The 20,894-nt window shown below is 40.2% G+C and overlaps 1 protein-coding gene across 1 annotated transcript in view; it reads right to left on the bottom strand.

Moving 5' to 3' along the window:
• Positions 1-20,894, bottom strand: part of HMCN1 (hemicentin 1) — a 325,430-nt gene that overhangs the window by 98,654 nt on the left and 205,882 nt on the right. The window contains exons 43-47 of the mRNA XM_073356688.2: positions 18,328-18,450; positions 13,883-14,044; positions 9,534-9,815; positions 7,074-7,241; positions 4,161-4,274 (exon numbers count right to left, since the gene is read on the bottom strand). Coding sequence (XP_073212789.2) covers positions 4,161-4,274; positions 7,074-7,241; positions 9,534-9,815; positions 13,883-14,044; positions 18,328-18,450 — 849 coding nt within the window. The remainder of the gene's footprint in view (positions 1-4,160; positions 4,275-7,073; positions 7,242-9,533; positions 9,816-13,882; positions 14,045-18,327; positions 18,451-20,894) is intronic.

Genomic DNA, 20,894 nt, shown 5'->3' with positions numbered 1-20,894 from the left:
GGGTTTGGATCTTATTGGGAACTGCGTGTTGGAAACAGGTAACCTGCTGAGTGGTTTTCAGTTAACGCCTGCAGCTTTGGGGGCATGGTTCAGACCTTGGGTCTGTGTTGCAGCAGGCTACAAGGCAGGGTTCTGGAGTCCCACGATGGCAGGGAAAACTGGCTCAAGGTAATTTCAGCGCGTCAGGTGACAGCCCGAAGAGGGGTCTCTGTGACCGAACCAGTCACAGCAGGACTGGGCTCTAGATAGCTAGATACACCAGAAAGACAGAAAGTGAAGAATTTTTTGCTTTCACGCAATTTAACTGTGACCTACCAGTAATTTGGAAGTGAAAGTTAATTTTTAAAAAACATTTCAAGATATAGAATTTACTTTAAACTGATGAGAAAATTAGATCAGATCTTAAGCAACTGATAAGGAGTAAAGGAGTTTAAAATGAAAGAGGGAGAACAAAAATAAATCAAGCCAACAACTCAAACCCTGGGCTGAAAGCTGGAGAAACTACTTCATTGTCAGTGGCTAAAAATTGTCCTCTGAACAATGTGCTTAGTGGGGTGATGGTTACTGGCAGACTCAGCCATGGTAGTAAGGTCAGTGGACAAGCAGACATGGCTAATATATGGCATATCCTTGCCAAGTGTGATGAAATTAGGGTCAAACCCTCTCAGTCTGAGTGTATGAAAACTACTGAAAAGGCTTTTATGAGAGTTCTACATTAAAATGTGACTAGACAAAAACAATAAATGGGAGACATGGAAAAAATTACAGATGAAATCAGACACGCTCAGAACTGTTTTGAGGAAAGCTGGGCCAACTATTACTGCTCACAATAAATTAAAAAAAAGAAAAAGAATTACACACACAACACAACCTTGTCTCCAAATTCATTCAGTAAATTATTAACACTAAATTATTCCAGACTTTCAGAAAAATATGACATAGTTACCTCAAAAATCTTTTGGAGATATAGTACTAATAAGGCCACACCAATGTGTCTGAACAACCTGGCTTGCCTGCCTGCTACAAAGTGATTTATGGAAACAAATGCCAGCTTGACTGCCAGTATAAGAATGGGCTGTTAGTATCTTTGTGGTACCTTCTGTTTAAAGCATTTACTTGTTTAACTTGGTGTATACTCTGTGTACCTAATGGCTTAATTCCTATAACTAGCCCTTTGAAATACAAATAAATTATTAGAATGCAAAAATAAATACAAAAAAGGAAAACAGAAGAGGCTTCCATCCTGCAAATTTCCATGTAACCCAATTAAGATAGGTTTCACTTAGCATTTCTGATCAAGGCAAGTGAAGACTATTGTAGTGAGGCTCCCAATTCCATCACTGGCATCTTCTGTTAAAGTTAGAACCATTTGATGAAAACAGTGAAATGACTATTACTTTTACTGCTTATCCCGCTTTTACATTTTTCCATGTGCCTGAGCTAATCAAATAAACGTGAATGGACAGAATATAGTTATCATTTAGGGTCTGACTTTCAGAAGGGCTGAAGACCCACAACTCCAGCTGAAATCAATGGGAGCACACATTGCTCAGCACTTCAGAAAAGCAAGAGCTTATAGTATTATCCTGCCAAATGGTGTGATTGTCAGTCAAGTTTCAGGATGCCTGACAATTACTTGCTGATGAAAAAATAATACTGACTACTAATCTGGAAATAGTATGCCACCCCAAATTTATGCACATTCCTGGGGAAAATGTAACTTAAAAAAAAAAAGTTTGTGACTGACAAAATTATATAATACAGCATTTTGGGTAATTGTACTACAAAGTTCATTATACTGTTTAACTGTGCTGGCTGGCTCAGCCATTATTGCATGCATAGTTTAATCACTTTCTAGAAATAAAGTCATGGCCATGGAAGGTTTTCAGTGGAGCACAGATTTTTCAGATAAAGGTTTTGGTTCCACCTTCAGCTCAGCTCCACCATTTATTTTCATTGTAGGCTTCGGCTTTTCCTTTACAACTTTGTTATGGCAGACCATTATCCTGTAACCACTCTTTGTTCTATTTCCTTTATATCTAAAGTAGTATAAAACTTGGCTGTTTCCGTTCACAAGGGTTTTGCAGAAACATTTTGTTCAGTGCCCATGAGGTTGTACCCTGAGTGTTTTTCTGAGTTCTGGCACTGAATGAGATGGATTCACAGTATTAAGTTTCACATGGTTTCCTGCATATAATGCTGTAATTTTTACAAACTGAAATTAAGTAGTTATCAGTGATTCCATTATATGTTGTCATGCCTAAATGATATTAATTTTCAAATAAAACCATGGCCAGTTTACATGTAAGTCTGACTTGTTTAAAATTGATTTTCAGATCATGTTATCAAGTGCACTTTCATTTTTCGTAGGGCTTGTCTAGAAGAACTTTTAGTGCACAGCAACTTGGGGTGTAAATATACAGCACACTAGCCATGTGGCACACTAGGGAATTTTTTCAAAGCAGAGTAGATCAAAGTGCACTAGGGAACTTTTAGTGCATGGTAGGAGGGTCTACATGGACAGTGCATGGCATACTAGTGCACTGTAGATACACATCCAGCTTGCTATGCGCTAATTTTCTTGGGTAACTCAGATCCCACCCCATCTAATATCCCATCACAGGCCTATTTACCATGAATATTTAATTACCAAAACCATGTTATCCCATCATACCATCTCCTCCATAAACTTATCGAGTTTAATCTTAAAGCCAGATAGGTCTTTTGCCCCTACTGCTTCCCTTGGAAGGCTATTCCAAAACTTCACTCCTGTGATGGTTAGAAAACTTCGTCTAATTTCTAGTCTAAATTTCCTGGTGGCCAGTTTATATCCATTTGTTCTTGTGTCCACATTGGTACTGAGCTTAAATAATTCCTCTCCCTCTCCAGTATTTATCCCTCTGATATATTTATAGAGAGCAATCATATCTCCCCTTAACCTTCTTTTAGTTAGGCTAAACAAGCCAAGCTCCTTGAGTCTCCTTTCATAAGACAAGTTTTCCATTCCTTGGATCATCCTAGTAGCCCTTCTCTGTACCTGTTCCAGTTTGAATTCATCCTTCTCAAACATGGGAGACCAGAACTGCACACAGTATTCCAGGTGAGGTCTCACCAGTGCCTTGTATAATGGTACTAAAACCTCCTTATCCCTACTGGAAATACCTCTGCTGATGCATCCCAAGACCTCATTAGTTTTTTTCTCGGCCATATCACATTGGCGGATCATAGTCATCCTATGATCAACCAATACTCCAAGGTCCTTTTCCTCCTCCGTTACTTCTAATTGATGCGTCCCAAGCTTATAACTAAAATTCTTGTTATTAATCCCTAAATGCATGACCTTACACTTCTCACTATTAAATTTCATCCTATTACTATTACTCCAGTTTACAAGGTCATCCAGATCCTCCTGTAGGATATCCCTGTCCTTCTCTAAATTGGCAATACCTCCCAGCTTTGTATCATCCGCAAACTTTATTAGCACACTCCCACTTTTTGTGCCAAGGTCAGTAATAAAAAGATTAAATAAGATAGGTCCCAAAACCGATCCTTGAGGAACTCCACTGGTAACCTCCCTCCAGCCTGACAGTTCACCTTTCAGTAGGACCCGTTGTAGTCTCCCCTTTAACCAATTCCTTATCCACCTTTCAATTTTCCTATTGATCCCCATCTTATCCAATTTAACTAATAATTCCCCATGTGGCACGGTATCAAATGCCTTACTGAAATCTAGGTAAATTAGATCCACTGCGTTTTCTTTGTCTAAAAAATCTGTTACTTTCTCAAAGACGGAGATCAGGTTGGTTTGGCACGATCTACCTTTTGTAAAACCATGTTGTATTTTGTCCCATTTACCATTGACTTGCTGGAGGATTCTCTGCTCCTTGAAGTCTTTAAACTACGATTTGAGGACTTCAATAGCACAGATATAGGTGTGAAGTTTTTTGCAGGAGTGGTGGGTGAAATTCTGTGGCCTGCGTTGTGCAGGAGGTCAGACTAGATGATCATAATGGTCCCTTCTGACTTAAATATCTATATCTATACCTAACTGTTCATCTAGACAAGTCCTATGGGGAACTATGTATAAACTTTAATATATATGCTGGTGAAACATACAGTATGACACTTTTTGTCTACTTTCATCAAAATCATATACTTACCTAAAACTGAAACGCCAAAATGTTTCCTCGCTTCTCCTGCAGCATTGGTTACTATACAGGTATATTGACCAGCATCTTCCACTTTAGTGTGCATTAAACGCAGTGTCCTGCCCCCTGAAGAGAAAAGGCACAAGAATATACAGGTATTAAAATAGCCTCCCAAACAAATAAAGGATGCCAAAAATCCCACACTGAATGCATCCAAACCATTTCTGTGATTTTACAATCACGTTTAAAAATAGATTATCTCCTGATGCTATATAAAAGACTCTCAAACAGGAGAAACTGACTCTGGGCTCTATTCTGCTTCCTGCAAAACTCTCATTGATCACAGGGGGCAGGATCAGACCCTAATACAGCAAAGGCCTGTGCTTAACTTTGATTATGTGACTATTCACATTGGAGTCAGTGGGACTATCACCTATATAAGTGCTTTGGTGAACACCTAGTTGGCTACACATGGAAAGCAAATTTACTAAACACAAGGTGCTATCAAATGCATAAATTAAGAAGAGGAAAAAAATTAAAAAAATGTTCTTAATATATTCTAATTTTAATATTAGTTTTAGGTGTTATCCATAAAAGTAGGCAACAATTTTAGTAGGCAAAAGATAATTTCTTATTAAGTTGATTGCTTCTCCTCCATCATCACCCTCTGAGCTGTGTAGTGAGCAAACACCTGCAAACACCTGTGTGTCTTCCCTCACATCTTGTCCTCCCCACACTTGCACAGCAAAAGTTGCACAGTTTTACTGGCAGGGTTTTCCCGGATCATACTTATACTAAAACTTACTAAAAGCTCTTCCATTTCCTACATCTATTATCTTCATGCAGATGTGATGTGATGGGGGGTTTTCCATGTTTTTTAAAGGAACCATATTAGAAAAAACATGGACAAACAGAAGAGGATTCAGAGTGAATGGAAGCAGCGTGTGGGCCACTCAATCAGTTTTTGATCTCCTGCCATGCAAAGCATGCTTTTGATCTACAGAACTGAATTATTCCTTTGGAAGAGTTAAAGGGTGAACTATTTTAAGATATTAATTTAGGGATTGTTCCCTCAGCATCTTCACAAGCAAAAACAATGGAAACTCCAAACTCCAACTCAAAAGTCCATAAAAACAAAAGATCAGAATTCACCACCACTCTGTGCAGTTTTCCTGAGTGATTATACAACAGCATGTAAAGTTCACAAGAAAACAAGGCATGGGGTTGTTAGTTTCCCCCTCCACCAACATTCAGGGATAACTTGAGGACTTTCCATGGCTCATGTCTCTGAACTCTGCAGTGACTGAGCACTGTGGAGTTAGTGACGTCGGAGTGGATTGAAGCAATCAATGGACAGAATGGAAAAAACTGATCTCAAAAGAGGCTGTTTGAGCTGATGGCAATATAATCCACACAACAGAAAGCCAACATCAGATCAAAAAATAAGGTTTATGTAACATAATAACCAAACACCCAAACCCTTTTCATACATATTGTGGATAAGAAAGGGCACGTATAACTGGAAATAGAACTAACCTTTTATGTTAAGTGTAGGGATGGGAAAATTATTTCAGATAAAATAAAATATCCTCCAAATTTCCAGATTCAAGATTTAAACAAACTATTTTGAACCTCTGACAAGGTTTTGTTTGTTTTCCATTATTTTTCTATATTCATGTTCCTCTTCCAAGTTCTGGGCAAGTTTGAGAACAGAAGGGCTGAAATCCCAAGAGAGGGGCTGACTTTGGGTAATGCATCTGGCCCAACCAGAAGAACTAGAAACTTCAGGAATATCACTTCTCATTAGATTTCTAGTCCAGTTTTGCAAACCCAACTTAAGAGAAGCATCCCAACTTGTATCAGCTTCTCCCAGCCACGCTCAGATAACAAACTTGCACAGGTCATCCCTTAGTACTTGAATGTTGTTGAAAGGGCCTGAGCCAAAGCCAACTCAAGTCTATGCAAAGACTCTCATCAACTTCAAAGTGTTTTCGATTGGGTCCATATATCCCTTTGTTAGCTTCAGAGCTGCTAAGTCAATTATGTATTTTAAATATGAAGTTACCAAACAGCAGTCACACTATAGGTTAGGCACTCCAAAGCCTGTACTTCATTTCATTCCAGCTGATGACCTGCGGAATGGTGTGCCCAAGTGCTGTCTTTTTTGGCTTTTATCAGAAGGTGCTCTGTCATATCAAACCATCTTAGTTTCTTGTTCTGTGTTTGCTCCAGGATTAGATCTGATTGGTTTTGAGGTTAAAAAGGAATTTACCACTTTAACTCCAAGGGCTCACAGGCAGGTTTTCCTCTGGTTCTGGTATTTAGAGTCACTGCAGACCCACATATATTCAAGGTAAAGTTCTCTTATTATTTGGGTTTTCATTCTGTTTTATGCTCAGCTAGTGAGCCCTTGCCAAAAAAACCGCAAAAACAAAAACAAAAACAAAAAAAAGTATGATCCAGAGGTAAAAGCTTGATTAAGTGAACTGACTTCATGGTGCACATGTACACTGAGAGCCTCACAACTATCAGCATCCACAAGGTAAGCAGTTACCATCTGAAATGGCTCTGGGGATAAATGTTCCTATGCATAGGCCCCTTTCCAGGTTGGACCAATCAACAGGTTGCCAAACCCTAGAGTGGGATCTCACTTGTAGATGCTAGCTCTTGCACACCATTGGATACTGAGCTACAGGCCATGCACTGCACCAGCGCTGAGATTCTCAGATCTGCACAAGTTAGCATAGCTCTAAATCAAATCTGGTAAGAACTTTCTGCTTGGTTTAGATTTGGTTCGACTGGCTATTTAATAAATGCTGCAGCCAATCTGGCCTAAACTATGAGTGTCTTTATTTAATAGGAACTCTTGCTGAGTGCTTTTCTATTTCTGCTTGTGTTGTTAGTATATCAGACTCTCAACTGTACCTGACAGAATTCTCACAGAGCTATTCAAGGGGACAGGCCGTCCATTCTTGAGCCATGTTATTGATGGCAGGGGAATTCCAGATGCTTCACAAATCAGAGTGACAGGATTTTTCTCCACAGCGCTGATGTTTTCAGGCACTTCCAGGTCACCTACAACACTTGGAGGGACTACAAAGCAACACAAAGGAAAAAACACACCTGATAAACTGAATAAAAATAACTAAGATTACTTCTGGATAAGACACACCACATTTTTTAAACTAACAAATTAATTCACTGCAGCTAAAACCATCCTGACCAGTATGGGACTGCATAGTTGCAGAGTAACTTCATTTTTCTATTCTAGTTACATGGTAGCAAAGTACCATCATTTTAACATTTTCAGTCTTCATATTATTCAGACATCATGTCACAAAAGGAAGAAGATATCTTGGAGCTGATTCTATCAATCCCCTTATGGATTCAGAATCATAGTTAGTACACAATATTACATTTTGCTTGCTATGTCCATTCTACAGCTAGTGAACTGGTAAGCAAAATTGAGTCAGACAGCCAGAATACTGTACTTTCTCTAATAGAAAAAGCAAAAATATGATGTAACCCCCTTTCAGGGATTTAAATAACAACAGTAAATCTCTTCTCAGTTTTCCATTGTTAGGAAGAGGAATAATTCAATTTTTTGCATGGTTCCACATTTCACATTTCCACTCAGGAAGTTCAGGCTAAGGAACAGATCTGAGTCTGTGAGCAGATTAAGTTTACAATTTTCTCTTCGATACATCCAAGTTTAATAATAAAATAAGAGAAATCTTAGAAGTAAAAAAAGAACTACCCCAGAGGCTTCCAACTGGAAAGAACCACAGTGTAATTGTCACCTCTCTTTTTTAATAATTACAGAACTATACATATTTTCTTCATTTTCAACTTAATTTCTATCTTTTTCTCTCTCTTCCTCTTCCTTTCTTCTCTAGTTGCTGTTTCCCTTTCTCATTTTATAGGAAGACTTTAGAATTGGAGATGAGCTGCATGGCTCATAGGAAGACTTTAGAATTGGAGATGAGCTGCATGGGTTATAGGAAGACTTTAGAATTGGAGATGAGCTGCATGGCTCATAGGAAGACTTTAGAATTGGAGATGAGCTGCATGGCTTATAGGAAGACTTTAGAATTGGAGATGAGCTCATCAAAGAACTACCCCAGAGGCTTCCAACTGGAAAGAACCACAGTGTAATTGTCACCTCTCTTTTTTAATAATTACAGAACTATACATATTTTCCTCATTTTCAACTTAATTTCTATCTTTTTCCCTCTCTCTTCCTCTTCCTTTCTTCTCTAGTTGCTGTTTCCCTTTCTCATTTTATAGGAAGACTTTAGAATTGGAGATGAGCTGCATGGCTCCCATTATCTCAAGATGTTCATAAACCTTCATGTTTCAGTGGGATCTGTGGCAGAATACTTGTCAAACAGACCACGTTAGTGATGATAATCAGTCATCCTCTTCCAGTGATACAGTAGCTACCCTAACCTGGTAGTCAAATTAAACCTGTTTCAGAGTAGCAGTCGTGTTAGTCTGTATCCGCAAAAAGAAAAGGAGTACTTGTGCACCTTAGAGACTAACAAATTTATTTGAGCATAAGCTTTCATGAGCTAGGTGTCTGATGAAACAGGAAGGATAGCCAGAGTGTAGATAAAGTCCCATTCTGAATCAGACTGGACACAGACCTGACACAGTAATTTTTGAAGTCACATACCATGGCTTTTCTTTTAAATGCAGATACTCACACTGTAATCCATGCCACTGAAGTCAGATTACTGAAATGTACTCTACCTGGGGCTATAAATTAAACCATTCAGATATTGCAGCTAGTGCCTGCTCATTACTTGTTCCTTCTTGCTGGGTGCACATGCACACTTGTGCTCCATAACTTGCACAGACTACCAGCCGAATTCTGGATGAAGTTTAAGGTTTGGTTTTAACCTGTAAAGTCCTAACTGGTTTGCATCCTGACTACTTGAGAAACTGTCTCTATCGTCATGCAATACCTTAGCAGCTGTGATTCTTCAGTGCATCCAAGCTAACACCCACCAAGTTTTATCAGGTGAGGACTAGCAGCAGGGTTTTCTTGGTTTCTCACTCATTCCCCATTTTAGAGCATCTGAGCCCAGATTTGATGACCTTCAGGATACTCCACAAGGCCTATTTTCCCAGCTTTTTCTTTGGGATGGAGATGGGGGTTGATTTGATTTTAGGAGGGCTATGTTTAGGGGTTAGAAGATTTGTATTTGTTTTGTTTTTTAAAATAACATTTGTGCTTTAACCTATGTCATGTGCCTAGAGCCATGTGATAGGCACAACTGAAACATCTCAATCAATATGACAACTGTTTCCTTACTGTCCCTGGGTAAACCTGAAAACATATCTGTGTCTACCTTGCCTGCTCCATTCATCTCCCCTACTCACCATGAATGTTTAAATCATATTTTCTGTCAGTCAGTCCTGCCACATTCACAGCAACACACACGTAGCGGCCAGTGTCAGACACATGGGCGTTCTTCAGCTGAAGAAGATATCCATCATTCAGTATTTCTACTCCCCTCCCATTGACAAGGGGATGACCATCTTTCATCCAGGTTATTGCTGGCTGTGGGTTACCCTGTACTTTGCACTCCAGTGAAATATTATTCCCTCTGGTTACAACAACTTCAGACGAGTGGTTCCCACTGTTCAGTATAGTTGGGCGAACTATTAAAGAAAAGGAAACAAAATGTAAAACCTTAGCATGAGAAGCTGAGGTTCAGAATGTGCAGTGATTCTTACACATAAGAATGAGTGAAATACTTAAAAGGGAGACCACCAAGAAACACCTCAGTGCTGCAGAAAGTGATGCTGGCAATTCAGTAGGTTGCACTCTGTGTTCTGAGTCGGTACTCAGATAATGCTTGGTGTTAGGAGACACTGAAGCTAAGATGTGAAAAAACATAAGCATGTAAAAATGCCTTTACCACTTGTGGTCAATGGCCTTTTTCACAAGAATATAAGTATTAATCCCAGTATTTTGGCTAAATTCCAGTTAAAGTATTAATTGCATTTTAATGACTTAATATTCACCCTGCAGTTTCAAGTGGCCGCTTCATTCTTATTCAAGTTCCAGTCCCAAATAGATGTGTTGAGCTGCTGTAGGTAGGTTTCAACTTAAAGGGAGCTACATTTCAGTGGTAGGTGAAGTGGATTCCTGCCTGTGAGTAAGGATCCCAAACCACTTTATAAACATAGAATTATAGGACTGGAAGGGACCTCAAAAGGTCATCTAGCCCAGTCCCCTGCACTCGTGGCAGGACTAAGTATTATCTAAACCATTCCTGACAGGTATTTGTCTACCCTGCTCTTAAAAATCTCCAATGATGGAGATTCCACAACCTCCTTCAGCAATTTATTCCAGTGCTTAACTACTATGACGCATGGCCAGAAAGGGTTAAACATCCTGCAAAATAAATAACCCTCAAAAGACATGTGGGAAGATAATGTTTGTGTTTTTGTGTATTTACATATGTAGGAGTAGGGTTGACAACGTAATCAACAATCCCTGTCTATTCTGTATTTTGATAATTCAGAGATCAAAAGAACATCCTAGCATTTAAATGAATTGTAAACATGAGCTACCTCTGTATTCATCTCTCTTTGAAATGTATAGCAAATAATCTGTGAATGGTGGAGGAACAAGCAAACTGCCTTATGTTAATTCTATAGCTAAGTACCAGTTATGGACCTCCTTCAAAGTCATCCTAATTACCTTTTGTTCCCGGAGGAACTCCCAACTTGTCAAAGAAGACATGAAATTGTAATCCTTGGGTCCTGATTCTGTCATCTCAGATCTGCTTAAGCTTCACCGGGGGAAGTCTGAGTCGCAAGACTGAGGTCCCAGTTATGCTGGTATGCCCTGAATATGATATTTGGACATTGGACTATAACCTACAAACTGAATTGTAAAGGAACTCTTTGCAGCTACAAAGCTCACCATCTCTGCTATGAATCTAAACCTCAATGAATTGAACTCATGTCTGTATGTATATTGATCTTTCAAACATTCTCTCTCTCTCTCTTTTGTTTTTTTAATAAATTTTAGTTTAGTTAATAAGAATTGGCTGTAGCATGTATTTGGGTAAGATCTAGACTATTCAATAACCTGGGAGGTAATGTGTCCGATCCTTTGAGATTAGTAGAACCTTTTCTTTTATATGATGAAATAAGATTTTCAGAAATCACCATATTTGACTTAGGCACCTGGATGGAGGCCTGAGGCTGGATCACTTTAAGGGAACTGTGTTGTTTGGACTTCTGAGTAACCAGTAAGGTAATAAAGAAGCTGTTTTATGCAGTCTTGGTAAATCTAAGTATTGGAATATCCACCAGCTTTTGGGGGTTTGGCTGCCACATTCTTTGCAGTTCACCCTAACTGAGTTACCACAGCTGGCCCCCACTGGGACCCCTGTCACAACTACCATGACAGTTAGGAAGCTTTTCCTAATGTCCAGCCTAAACCATTCTTGCTGCAATTTAAGCCCATTGCTTCTTGTCCTATCCTCAGAGGTTAAGGAGAACATTTTACCAACCTCCTCCTTGTAACAACCTTTTATGTACTTGAAAACTGTTATCATGCCCTCTCTCAGTCTTCTCTTCTCCAGACTAAACAAACTCAATTTTTTCAATCTTCCCTCATAGGTCATGTTTTCTAGACCTTTAATCATTTTTGTTCTTCTTCTCTGGACTTTCTCTAATTTGTCCACATCCTCCTGAAATATGGCACTCAGAATTGGACACAATACTCCAGTTGAGGCGTAACAAACATGGAACAGAACTGAAGAATTACTTCTCATGTCTTGCTTACAACACCCCTGCTAATACATCACAGAATGATGTTTGCTTTTTTTGCAACAGTATTACATGGTTGACTCATATTTAGCTTGTGATCCACTATGATCCCCAGATCCCTTTCTGCTGTACTCCTTCCTACTAAGTCATTTCCCATTTTGGATGTGTGCAACTGATTATTCTTTCCTCAGTGGAGTACTTTCATAGAATCATAGAATATTAGGATTGGAAGAGACCTCAGGAGGTCATTTGTCCTTACTGAATTTCATCCTATTTTCTTCAAAACATTTATCCCATTTGTCCAGATCATTTTGAATGTTAATCCTATCCACCAAAGCACTTGCAACCCCTCCCAGCTTGGTATCATCGTCAAACTTTATAAGGCTACTTTCTATGCCATTTTCTAAATCACTGATAAAGATATTGAATGCAGAACTGATCCCTGCGGGACCCCACTTGATATGCAGAGGGATAGTTTGCCCATGTGCCCTTAATAATGTCTCTTTGAAAAACTGCCAACTCTCTTGAACTGTTTTCCCCCCTCAGACTTACTTCCCATGGGATCTTACCTTCTGTGACAAGATGGCTGATGCTAGTCTGGTGGGTCCTGCGCTTTTCTTTGGTGGGGAGCTAAGATGCCACCCCTTGCCCCTGCTTTTGGGTGCCGAGGGCCCCGCTACTAGTAGAAGAGGGAAATGGGGGAGGGGTCTGGGTTTGCTCCTCGCTCTGAGTCCCAGCCCCTCTCAACCCCTGCGGGTTTCTTACCCTCATCCCCCTTAGGTGGGGTTACCCTTGGTCCTTAGATGCTGGTATGAAGGGAGTCTCCCTGTCCTGCTGGGGCAGGGTCTCCCTTACTTCAGTACTCAGGTCTTCCAAATCTCACAACACACCTCCAAGCTCCAGTCCTCTCACCTTCCTCCTCCCTCACTGTCTGCCTGAAGTAGGGGGTTTTATTAGGTTCCTAACAGGGCCTTGATTGACTGCAGGTGCTCCAGTTAACCCGCAGCCATCTTCCCTAGTCAACAGGGAACCATGCCTTAATTAGCCTTGAGCTTATATATTTCCCCTCTAGCACTCTCCAACTGCTCCCTGGCCCTCGCGTATCACACTACCTTGCTGAAGTCTGCCTTCTTGAAATCCATTGCCTTTATGGTGCTGTTTTCCCTCCTACCATTCCTTAGAATCATGAACTCTACCATTTCATTATTACTTTCACCCAAGCTGCCTTCCACTTTCAAATTCTCAACCAGTTCCTCCCTATTTGTCAAAACATGTGTCTGTTTGTTGAAATGTTACAGGATTTTTCAGGCTGAAAGGCGTACTATATCTGCAAGGTTTTTAAAAACTTCAGTATTTAGTTATTCTCATAATTTTTCCTTAGCTGCCTTTTTTAGGCTGTCTCAATATTGTGTCCTTCGCTATTCACAATAACCGATAACGTATTTGTTGTATAACATGTGCAGTCTAAAAAACTGGAATAAGTGTGTATCAGCTCATTTCTGTATTATACCACATGCAAACCATACTCCTAAATAAACACAGCCTATATGTAATGTTATCACAGCAGAAAGTAATTTTCAGGATGAATTCCAGTGAAAATCACTTTTGCATCTGTATCTGTTAGATATCAGACAGACTCAACCAATTTCAGGAATTTCCCATCTGGTGGCTGGACTCACTGTCAGGGCACCCTGCATATTATTTCAGCTGAGATCTGAATCAATATCCTTATTGTATGTAGCCAGCAGGTTTATCAGGTGACTCCAGAAATTAATCCTCACTCTGGTTGAGCAAGTATGATCTTGTGCTGATGTTGTTTCATCTGGAAGTCACTCTCTGAAAACTTTACAGTCTAAACACAGTTTTACTAATTAAGGTTTCATAATGTAATTGTTTTTCCAGATCAATAATCACATAGAGAATATTACATAATGGCCTACCATAAACTTGCAAATTGTATTCTTTCTTTGTGTTTCCAGCTATGTTTGAAGCCAGACACATATAGGATGCAGCATCAGATTTTTCAGCAATTGCAATCTGCAACTGTCTGCCTCCAGACAGCACCCTGACTCTTCCTGTAGGGTCAGCCGGCAATGGAGAACCTGCAAGAGATATTCTTTCAAATAAAAACACAGAGAATGGTAAAGAGATTGTTCAGTAAATTTCACTGGCTCTTTTTAGAAATATCTGAGCCCAGAGTTGCAACTGATAAAAATAAAGAAGTTGCTTAGACCCAAATTTTCAAACTTGGATGCCTAACTTTGGATGAGACAGGCCAGTCCTCGCTTACAGACAGCCCCCAACCTGAAGCAAATACTCACCAGCAACTACACACCACACCACAGAAACACTAACCCAGGAACCAATCCCTGTAGCAAACCTCGTTGCCTACTCTGTCCCCATATCTACTCTAGAGACACCATCAGAGGACCCAACGGCATCAACCACACCATCAGCGGCTCATTCACCTGCATGTCTACTAATGTTATATATGAGATCATGTGCCAGCAATGCCCCTTTGCCATGCATATTGGCCAAACCAGACAGTCCCTATGTAAAAGAATAAATGAACACAAATCGGACATCAGGAATGGTAACACACAAAAGCCAGTGGGAGAACACTTCAGTCTTTCTGGACATTCTATAACAGATTTGAAAGTAGCTATACTTGAACAAAAAAACTTCAGAAACAGACTTCAAAGAGAAACAGTAGAACTAAAATTCATTTGCAAATTTAACACCATTAATTTGGGCTTGAATAGGGACTGGGAGTGGCTGGCTCATTACAGAAGCAGCTTTACCTCTCTTGGAATTGACACCTCCTCATCTATTGTTAGGAGTGGACTACATCGACGCTGATTGAATTGGCCCTGTCAACACTGGTTCTCCACTTGCGAGGTAACTCCCTTCTCTTCATGTGTCAGTATATTTATGTCTGCATCTGTAACTTTCACTCCATGCATCTGAAGAAGTGAGGTTTTTACTCACGAAAGCTTCTGCTCAAATAAATCTGTTAGCCTTAAAGGTACCCCCGGACTCCTTGTTGTTTTTGTGGATACAGACAAACATGGCTACCCCCTGATACTTAACTTTGGATGCTTATCTCTGATTTGTGCATTTGAAAATCGTACATTTCATAGTATCATAGAATCATAGAATATCAGGGTTGGAAGGGACCTCAGGAGATCATCTAGTCCAACGCCCTCCTCAAAGCAGGACCAATCCTCAACTAACTCATCCCAGCCAGGGCTTTATCAAGCCTGACCTTAAAAACCTCTAAGAAAGGAGATCCCACCACCTCCCTAGGTAACGCATTCCAGTGCTTCACCACCCTCACAGTGAAAACGTTTTTCCTAATATCCAACCTAAACCTCCCCCACGGATAGAACCTCAATGTTGAATAGAGGGGAACGATCACGTCCCTCAATCTGCTGGCAATGCCCCTACTTATACAGCCCAAAATGCCATTAGCCTTCTTGGCAACAAGGGCACACTGTTGACTCACATCCAGCTTCTCGTGCACCATAACCCCTAGGTCCTTTTCTGCAGAACTGCTGCCTAGCCATTCGGTCCCTAGTCTGTAGAAATGCATGGGATTCTTCCGTCCTAAGTGCAGGACTCTGCACTTGTCTTTGTTGAACCTCATCAGATTTCTTTTTGCCCAATCCTCTAATTTCTCTAGGTCCCTCTGTATCCTATCCCTACCCTCCAGCATATCTACCACTTCTCCCAGTTTAAACTTGCTGAGGGTGCAATCCATGCCATCCTCCAGATCATTAATGAAGATATTGAACAAAATCGGCCCTGGGACTGACCCTTGGGGCACTCCGCTTGATAGAAGCTGCCAACTAGACATGGAGCCATTGATCACTACCCATTGAGCCCAACGATCTAGCCAGCTTTCTATCCACCTTACAGTCCATTCATCCAGCCCATACTTCTTTAACTTGCTGGCAAGAATACTGTGGGAGACCGTATCAAAAGCTTTGCTAAAATCAAGGAATAACATGTCCACTGGTTTCCCCTCATGCACAGAGCCTGTTATGTCATCATAGAAGGCAATTAGATTAGTCAGGCATGACTTGCCCTTGGTGAATCCATGCTGACTGTTCCTGATCACTTTCCTCTCCTCTAAGGGCTTCAGAATTGATTTCTTGATGACCTGCTCCATGATTTTTCCAGGGACTGAGGTGAGGCTGACTGGCCTGTAGTTCCCAGGATCCTCCTCCTTCCCTTTTTTAAAGATGGGCACTACATTAGCCTTTTTCCAGTCATCCGGGACCTCCCCCGATCGCCATGAGTTTTCAGAGATAATGGCCAATGGCTCTGCAATCACATCCGCCAACTCCTTTAGCACCCTTGGATGCAGCGCATCCGGCCCCATGGACTTGTGCTCGTCCAGCTTTTCTAAATAGTCCTGAACCACTTCTTTCTCCACAGAGGGCTGGTCACCTCCTCCCCATGCTGTGCTGCCCAGTGCAGTAGTCTGGGAGCTGACCTTGTTCGTGAAGACAGTGGCAAAAAAAAAATTGAGTACATTAGCTTTTTCCACTTCCTCTGTCACTAGGTTGCCTCCCTCATTCAGGAAGGGGCCCACCCTTTCCTTGACTTTCTTCTTGTTGCTAACATACCAGAAGAAATGCTTCTTGTTACTCTTAACATCTCTTGCTAGCCGCAACTCCTGATTTGGCCTTCCTGATTTCACTCCTGCGTGCCTGAGCAATATTTTTATACTCCTCCCTGCTCATTTGTCCAATCTTCCACTTCTTGTAAGCTTCTTTTTTGTGTTTAAGATCAGCAAGGATTTCACTGTTAAGCCAAGCTGGTCACCTGCCATATTTACTATTCTTTCTACACATCAGGATGGTTTGTTCCTGCAACCTCAGTAAGGATTCTTTAAAATACAGCCAGCTCTCTTGGACTCCTTTCCCCCTCATGTTATTCTCTCAGGAAATCCTGCCCATCAGTTCCTTGAGAGAGTCAAAGTCTGTTTTTCTGAAGTCCAGGGTCCGTATTCTGCTGGTTCTCCTTTCTTCCTTCTGTCAGGATCCTGAACTCGACGATCTCATGGTCACTGCCTCCCAGGTTCCCGTCCACTTTTGCTTCCCCTACTAATTCTTCCAGGTTTGTGAGCAGCAGGTCAAGAAGAGCTCTGCTCCTAGTTAGTTCATAGGAAATTGTCCCCTACACTTTCCAAAAACTTCTTGGATTGTCTGTGCACTGCTGTATTGCTCTCCCAGCAGATATCAGGGTGATTGAAATCTCCCATGAGAACTAGGGCCTGCCATCTAGTAACTTCCGTTAGTTGCCGGAAGAAAGCCTCGTCCACCTAATCCCCCTGGTCTAGTGGTCTATAGCAGACTCCCACCACGACATCACCCTTGTTGCTCACACTTCTAAACTTAATCCAGAGACTCTCAGGTTTTTCTGCAGGTTCATACTGGAGCTCTGAGCAGTCATACTGCTCTGTTAGATACATACATTTGTTTATGGAGGAGATTTTTGAAGGGGCTGAGAAGTATGAGCTCTGGGTGCTCAGAACCTTTGAAGATGAAGCTGCCACTTTCAAATGTTTTTCTGAATGCTGAAATATTTTAATTTAATTTTAGGTACCAGAGTGTGAAAATTTAGTCCTTACTATACAGTAATAAGACAACTTGTATTTGCCTTTTTAGCTTCTATAAGATGACAGAATGACTAAATGATAATGCAGCATAATAAGGATTTGCCACAATTGAATCTTGTCTGAAAATTCTATTAAGTAAATGTAGTGTTTTATAACAAACATTTCTTTTCCTACAACTCCTACAAAATTCAGTTAGGTTCAGTCATTCAGATACCACAAGAACAGTGCCCTAAAAAGAACATAAATATACAGATAAATAGATAAGACACGCTGGAAAGGCATGTCTAGACTTAAACACTGGGACTGATTAAGAACATAGGAATTACCATATTGGAACAGTTCAATGGTTCTATCTTGTCTGATATCCTGTCTCCAATTGGTCAATGCTTAAGTGTAGTGAGGAAAAATTCAAAATGCACCTAACTGTGCAATACTAAATCATAAGGAGGACATATGCTGGTGATCAGTTTATACCCTGAAGCCACAAGGATTTACAGTTCCCTGTAAATATTGATCTGGGTAAAAGAAAGTTCGTTAAATCACAAATGGCAATGATTGTAGCTAGATACTATTGTCATCACGCTGAGGCTGAGAATGTAAAAGGAGCCTAAGGAAATCCCACTGAATTTCAATGGCATTTAAGCACCTTAATTTCCTTAGGGTCCTATGAAAATTCCTCCCAAAGTGTCTGAGGGGGAAAATGGCGAAAACTGCAAGAAGAAAATTAACAGTTTGTAATTATTGACAATGGTAACTCACTGTTCTTTTTCCAGGTAAGGCTTGGTGGTGGAATACCACTGGATTCACATACCAAACTGATAAGACTTCCTTCAATTACTGCCAACTGGGAGAGTTCATCTGAACCATAAATACTCGGTGGCACTGAAAACAAATACCAAAAAATGCACTCAGTTTGAATCAGAATGAGACCTGCTAACACTGGGCCAATATCAGACCTGGTAAAAGCAAATGGAATCCCATTGTGCACTGAGCAGGACACAGGTACTGCATCCACTGTCCTGGAGGAATACCCCTCTGTGAGGTACAGCATACTCCCTCTGCGTGACTGGCTCCCTCCTCCAGGAGAATCAGAGCAATTCCTGTCCTCTGATGAGCACATACGCTGCAATTCTGACTGGCTTTTATGCAGGTTGCACCATAAGAGGAGGCTCCTATGCCTTTACCTACACTACAGACCTGCCAGGCAGAAACTGACCCTGAATGATTGCCCAACTCATTATCTTAGCTTATGTACCTTTTGATACTGTAAGTCTGCAAGCTACTCAGCCCCTTTTAAAATTCAACTACAGCCACAATCTTGTTTACTTCCTGTGGCCACAAAATCTTTGATTGTCTGCATGCTTCACAAAGAAATATTTCCTTTTGCTGGGTCTAATATTGAGTGTCCCCTCTGTTCAGTTATTATGCAACAGGAAAGGAAGCACAGAAAAGAAGGGCCAATCCATTTTCACTCTGATCTTCAACAGTTTTTAATACTTTGGGTCAGGTCCCACAGAAGAGATAATGGCCTGCTTGGAGCTGGGGAGGCAACTTTCCTTAACATACAATAGTAAATCCTTGAAAATTGACCAGGAGAAGCAGTGGATATCTCAGGCTGAAGTGGGAGAAGGGAATCTCACTAGTGAATGGCTTATCCAACACATTTCTGCCACATGAAAATAGGAAAGCATTTCGGTCTGACACTTTAGCCCTCTGATTCTCTTAATTTTTTATAGAGCAGAAACAGATGCATGAATTTCAACACTGGCGACTGTAAAGCTTTATACTGTATTATACTGGTTTCAAGCTTTGGTTTCATTTGTTCTGCTTCAAACCATTAAGCTTATGACAGTCTCCAAAGAGCCAAATATTATCTTTAGTACATAGGCTGTGTTCTGACAGTTTCTGCAATTCGAGTTAGCTCTGGGGATCTGACTAGAACTCAGAACATAGTCAGATGGACACATTTCCTGTATTTACCACTCAAAAATATGGCAAGTATCATTTCTGCTCCTAGTGTGTAAACAAAGGATTTCATTCTAAACAGTTAACCACAGATGGCTTTTACAGGCAACTTTTGGTTTCCATTAAGTTTTTCCAGTCAATGCTGCTAACTAACACAAAATTATCTCTTCCTTCAAAATGGTATTAAAATGCTCTCTGTGCACAAAAGGAGCAAATCCAGCTCCCTCCGCTGAAGCCACAGAAGAATCTTTTGCAACAGTGAGAGTCTGCTGTGAAACTGGGGATGGACATAAGGTGGGAGATGCAGAGAGTGGATGTGTTGCTGGTGAAAAGTGTGTGGAGACAGAAGTTTTCTATCTATTCACAGACTAGGTACATCATAGGCATCATCCACATTGTAACACAGCCCCCAACCACCATATAAATGCCAGTCTAAATTAAGATTTTATATCACCTGTTTTTCAAATAAATTCTGATTTTTGAAGGCTCAGGAAAATATAATATTTTACTAGAGTATCATGCATTATACATATCCAGAGCCAGATTGAAAAAACCTGGCCTCTGTTTTGATGACTTCATTTAAGAGGGAACAAGTAATTGCACCTAACTTTGCTGGTCACTAATAGGAAGCCAAAAATTAGGCTCAAAATATGTGCACTGAATACAAATATCTCTAGGATAAGGGAATTATTTAGTTTTGTTAAGGTTATTTTTTTTGTTGTTCATAATGGGTGAAATTCAGCCAGCACAAGGCATATATGCCCTTCTAAGTCCCACTTACACTCTATTTTGAGGACTTATTTGAACTTAAGTGGTTCCTGGGCCTTGTTCTGGATCCCTGCACTGAGGTGAATTTTACCTAAACAGGAAAGTTTTCATACCTTTATAATAAAACAAAATCAGCAGTCTAATTGGCTCTAAGCCAAGTTATTTATCCCATTAAAGTCACATGGTTTAGGATTCCATTCAGGTCTCACTTACTTGGTAGGGCACCATCAACCAAACTTGACATTGCTTTATATACTACTTTTTATAAATATAAAACATATATTTAGTATATAAAACATTGTTTTATATTACTACTTTTTAGTACAGAAAATGACATTGTTTTATATAAAAGAATGTTGTTTTCTATACTAAAAAGTAGTAATCAGTCATACTAATCACATATTGACTGATATCAGAAAATTTCAGTCAGCTAATTGTTTATGGCTGATGACAGAATAAACTGATTATTATTTTTGAAGCTACATTTATGGTCAGAAAATGACTATGCTAAAATAGCACCTCCTCACATATCTGCATCATGTGTGATTTCTGATTCATATCTGTCTATTAGCATTAACCTTTTTTTACTACAG

Source organism: Lepidochelys kempii, chromosome 8 (assembly GCF_965140285.1).
Source record: "Lepidochelys kempii isolate rLepKem1 chromosome 8, rLepKem1.hap1, whole genome shotgun sequence".
Classification (NCBI taxonomy): Eukaryota; Metazoa; Chordata; order Testudines; family Cheloniidae; genus Lepidochelys; species Lepidochelys kempii.
This window is presented reverse-complemented; position numbering and strand designations above follow the sequence as displayed.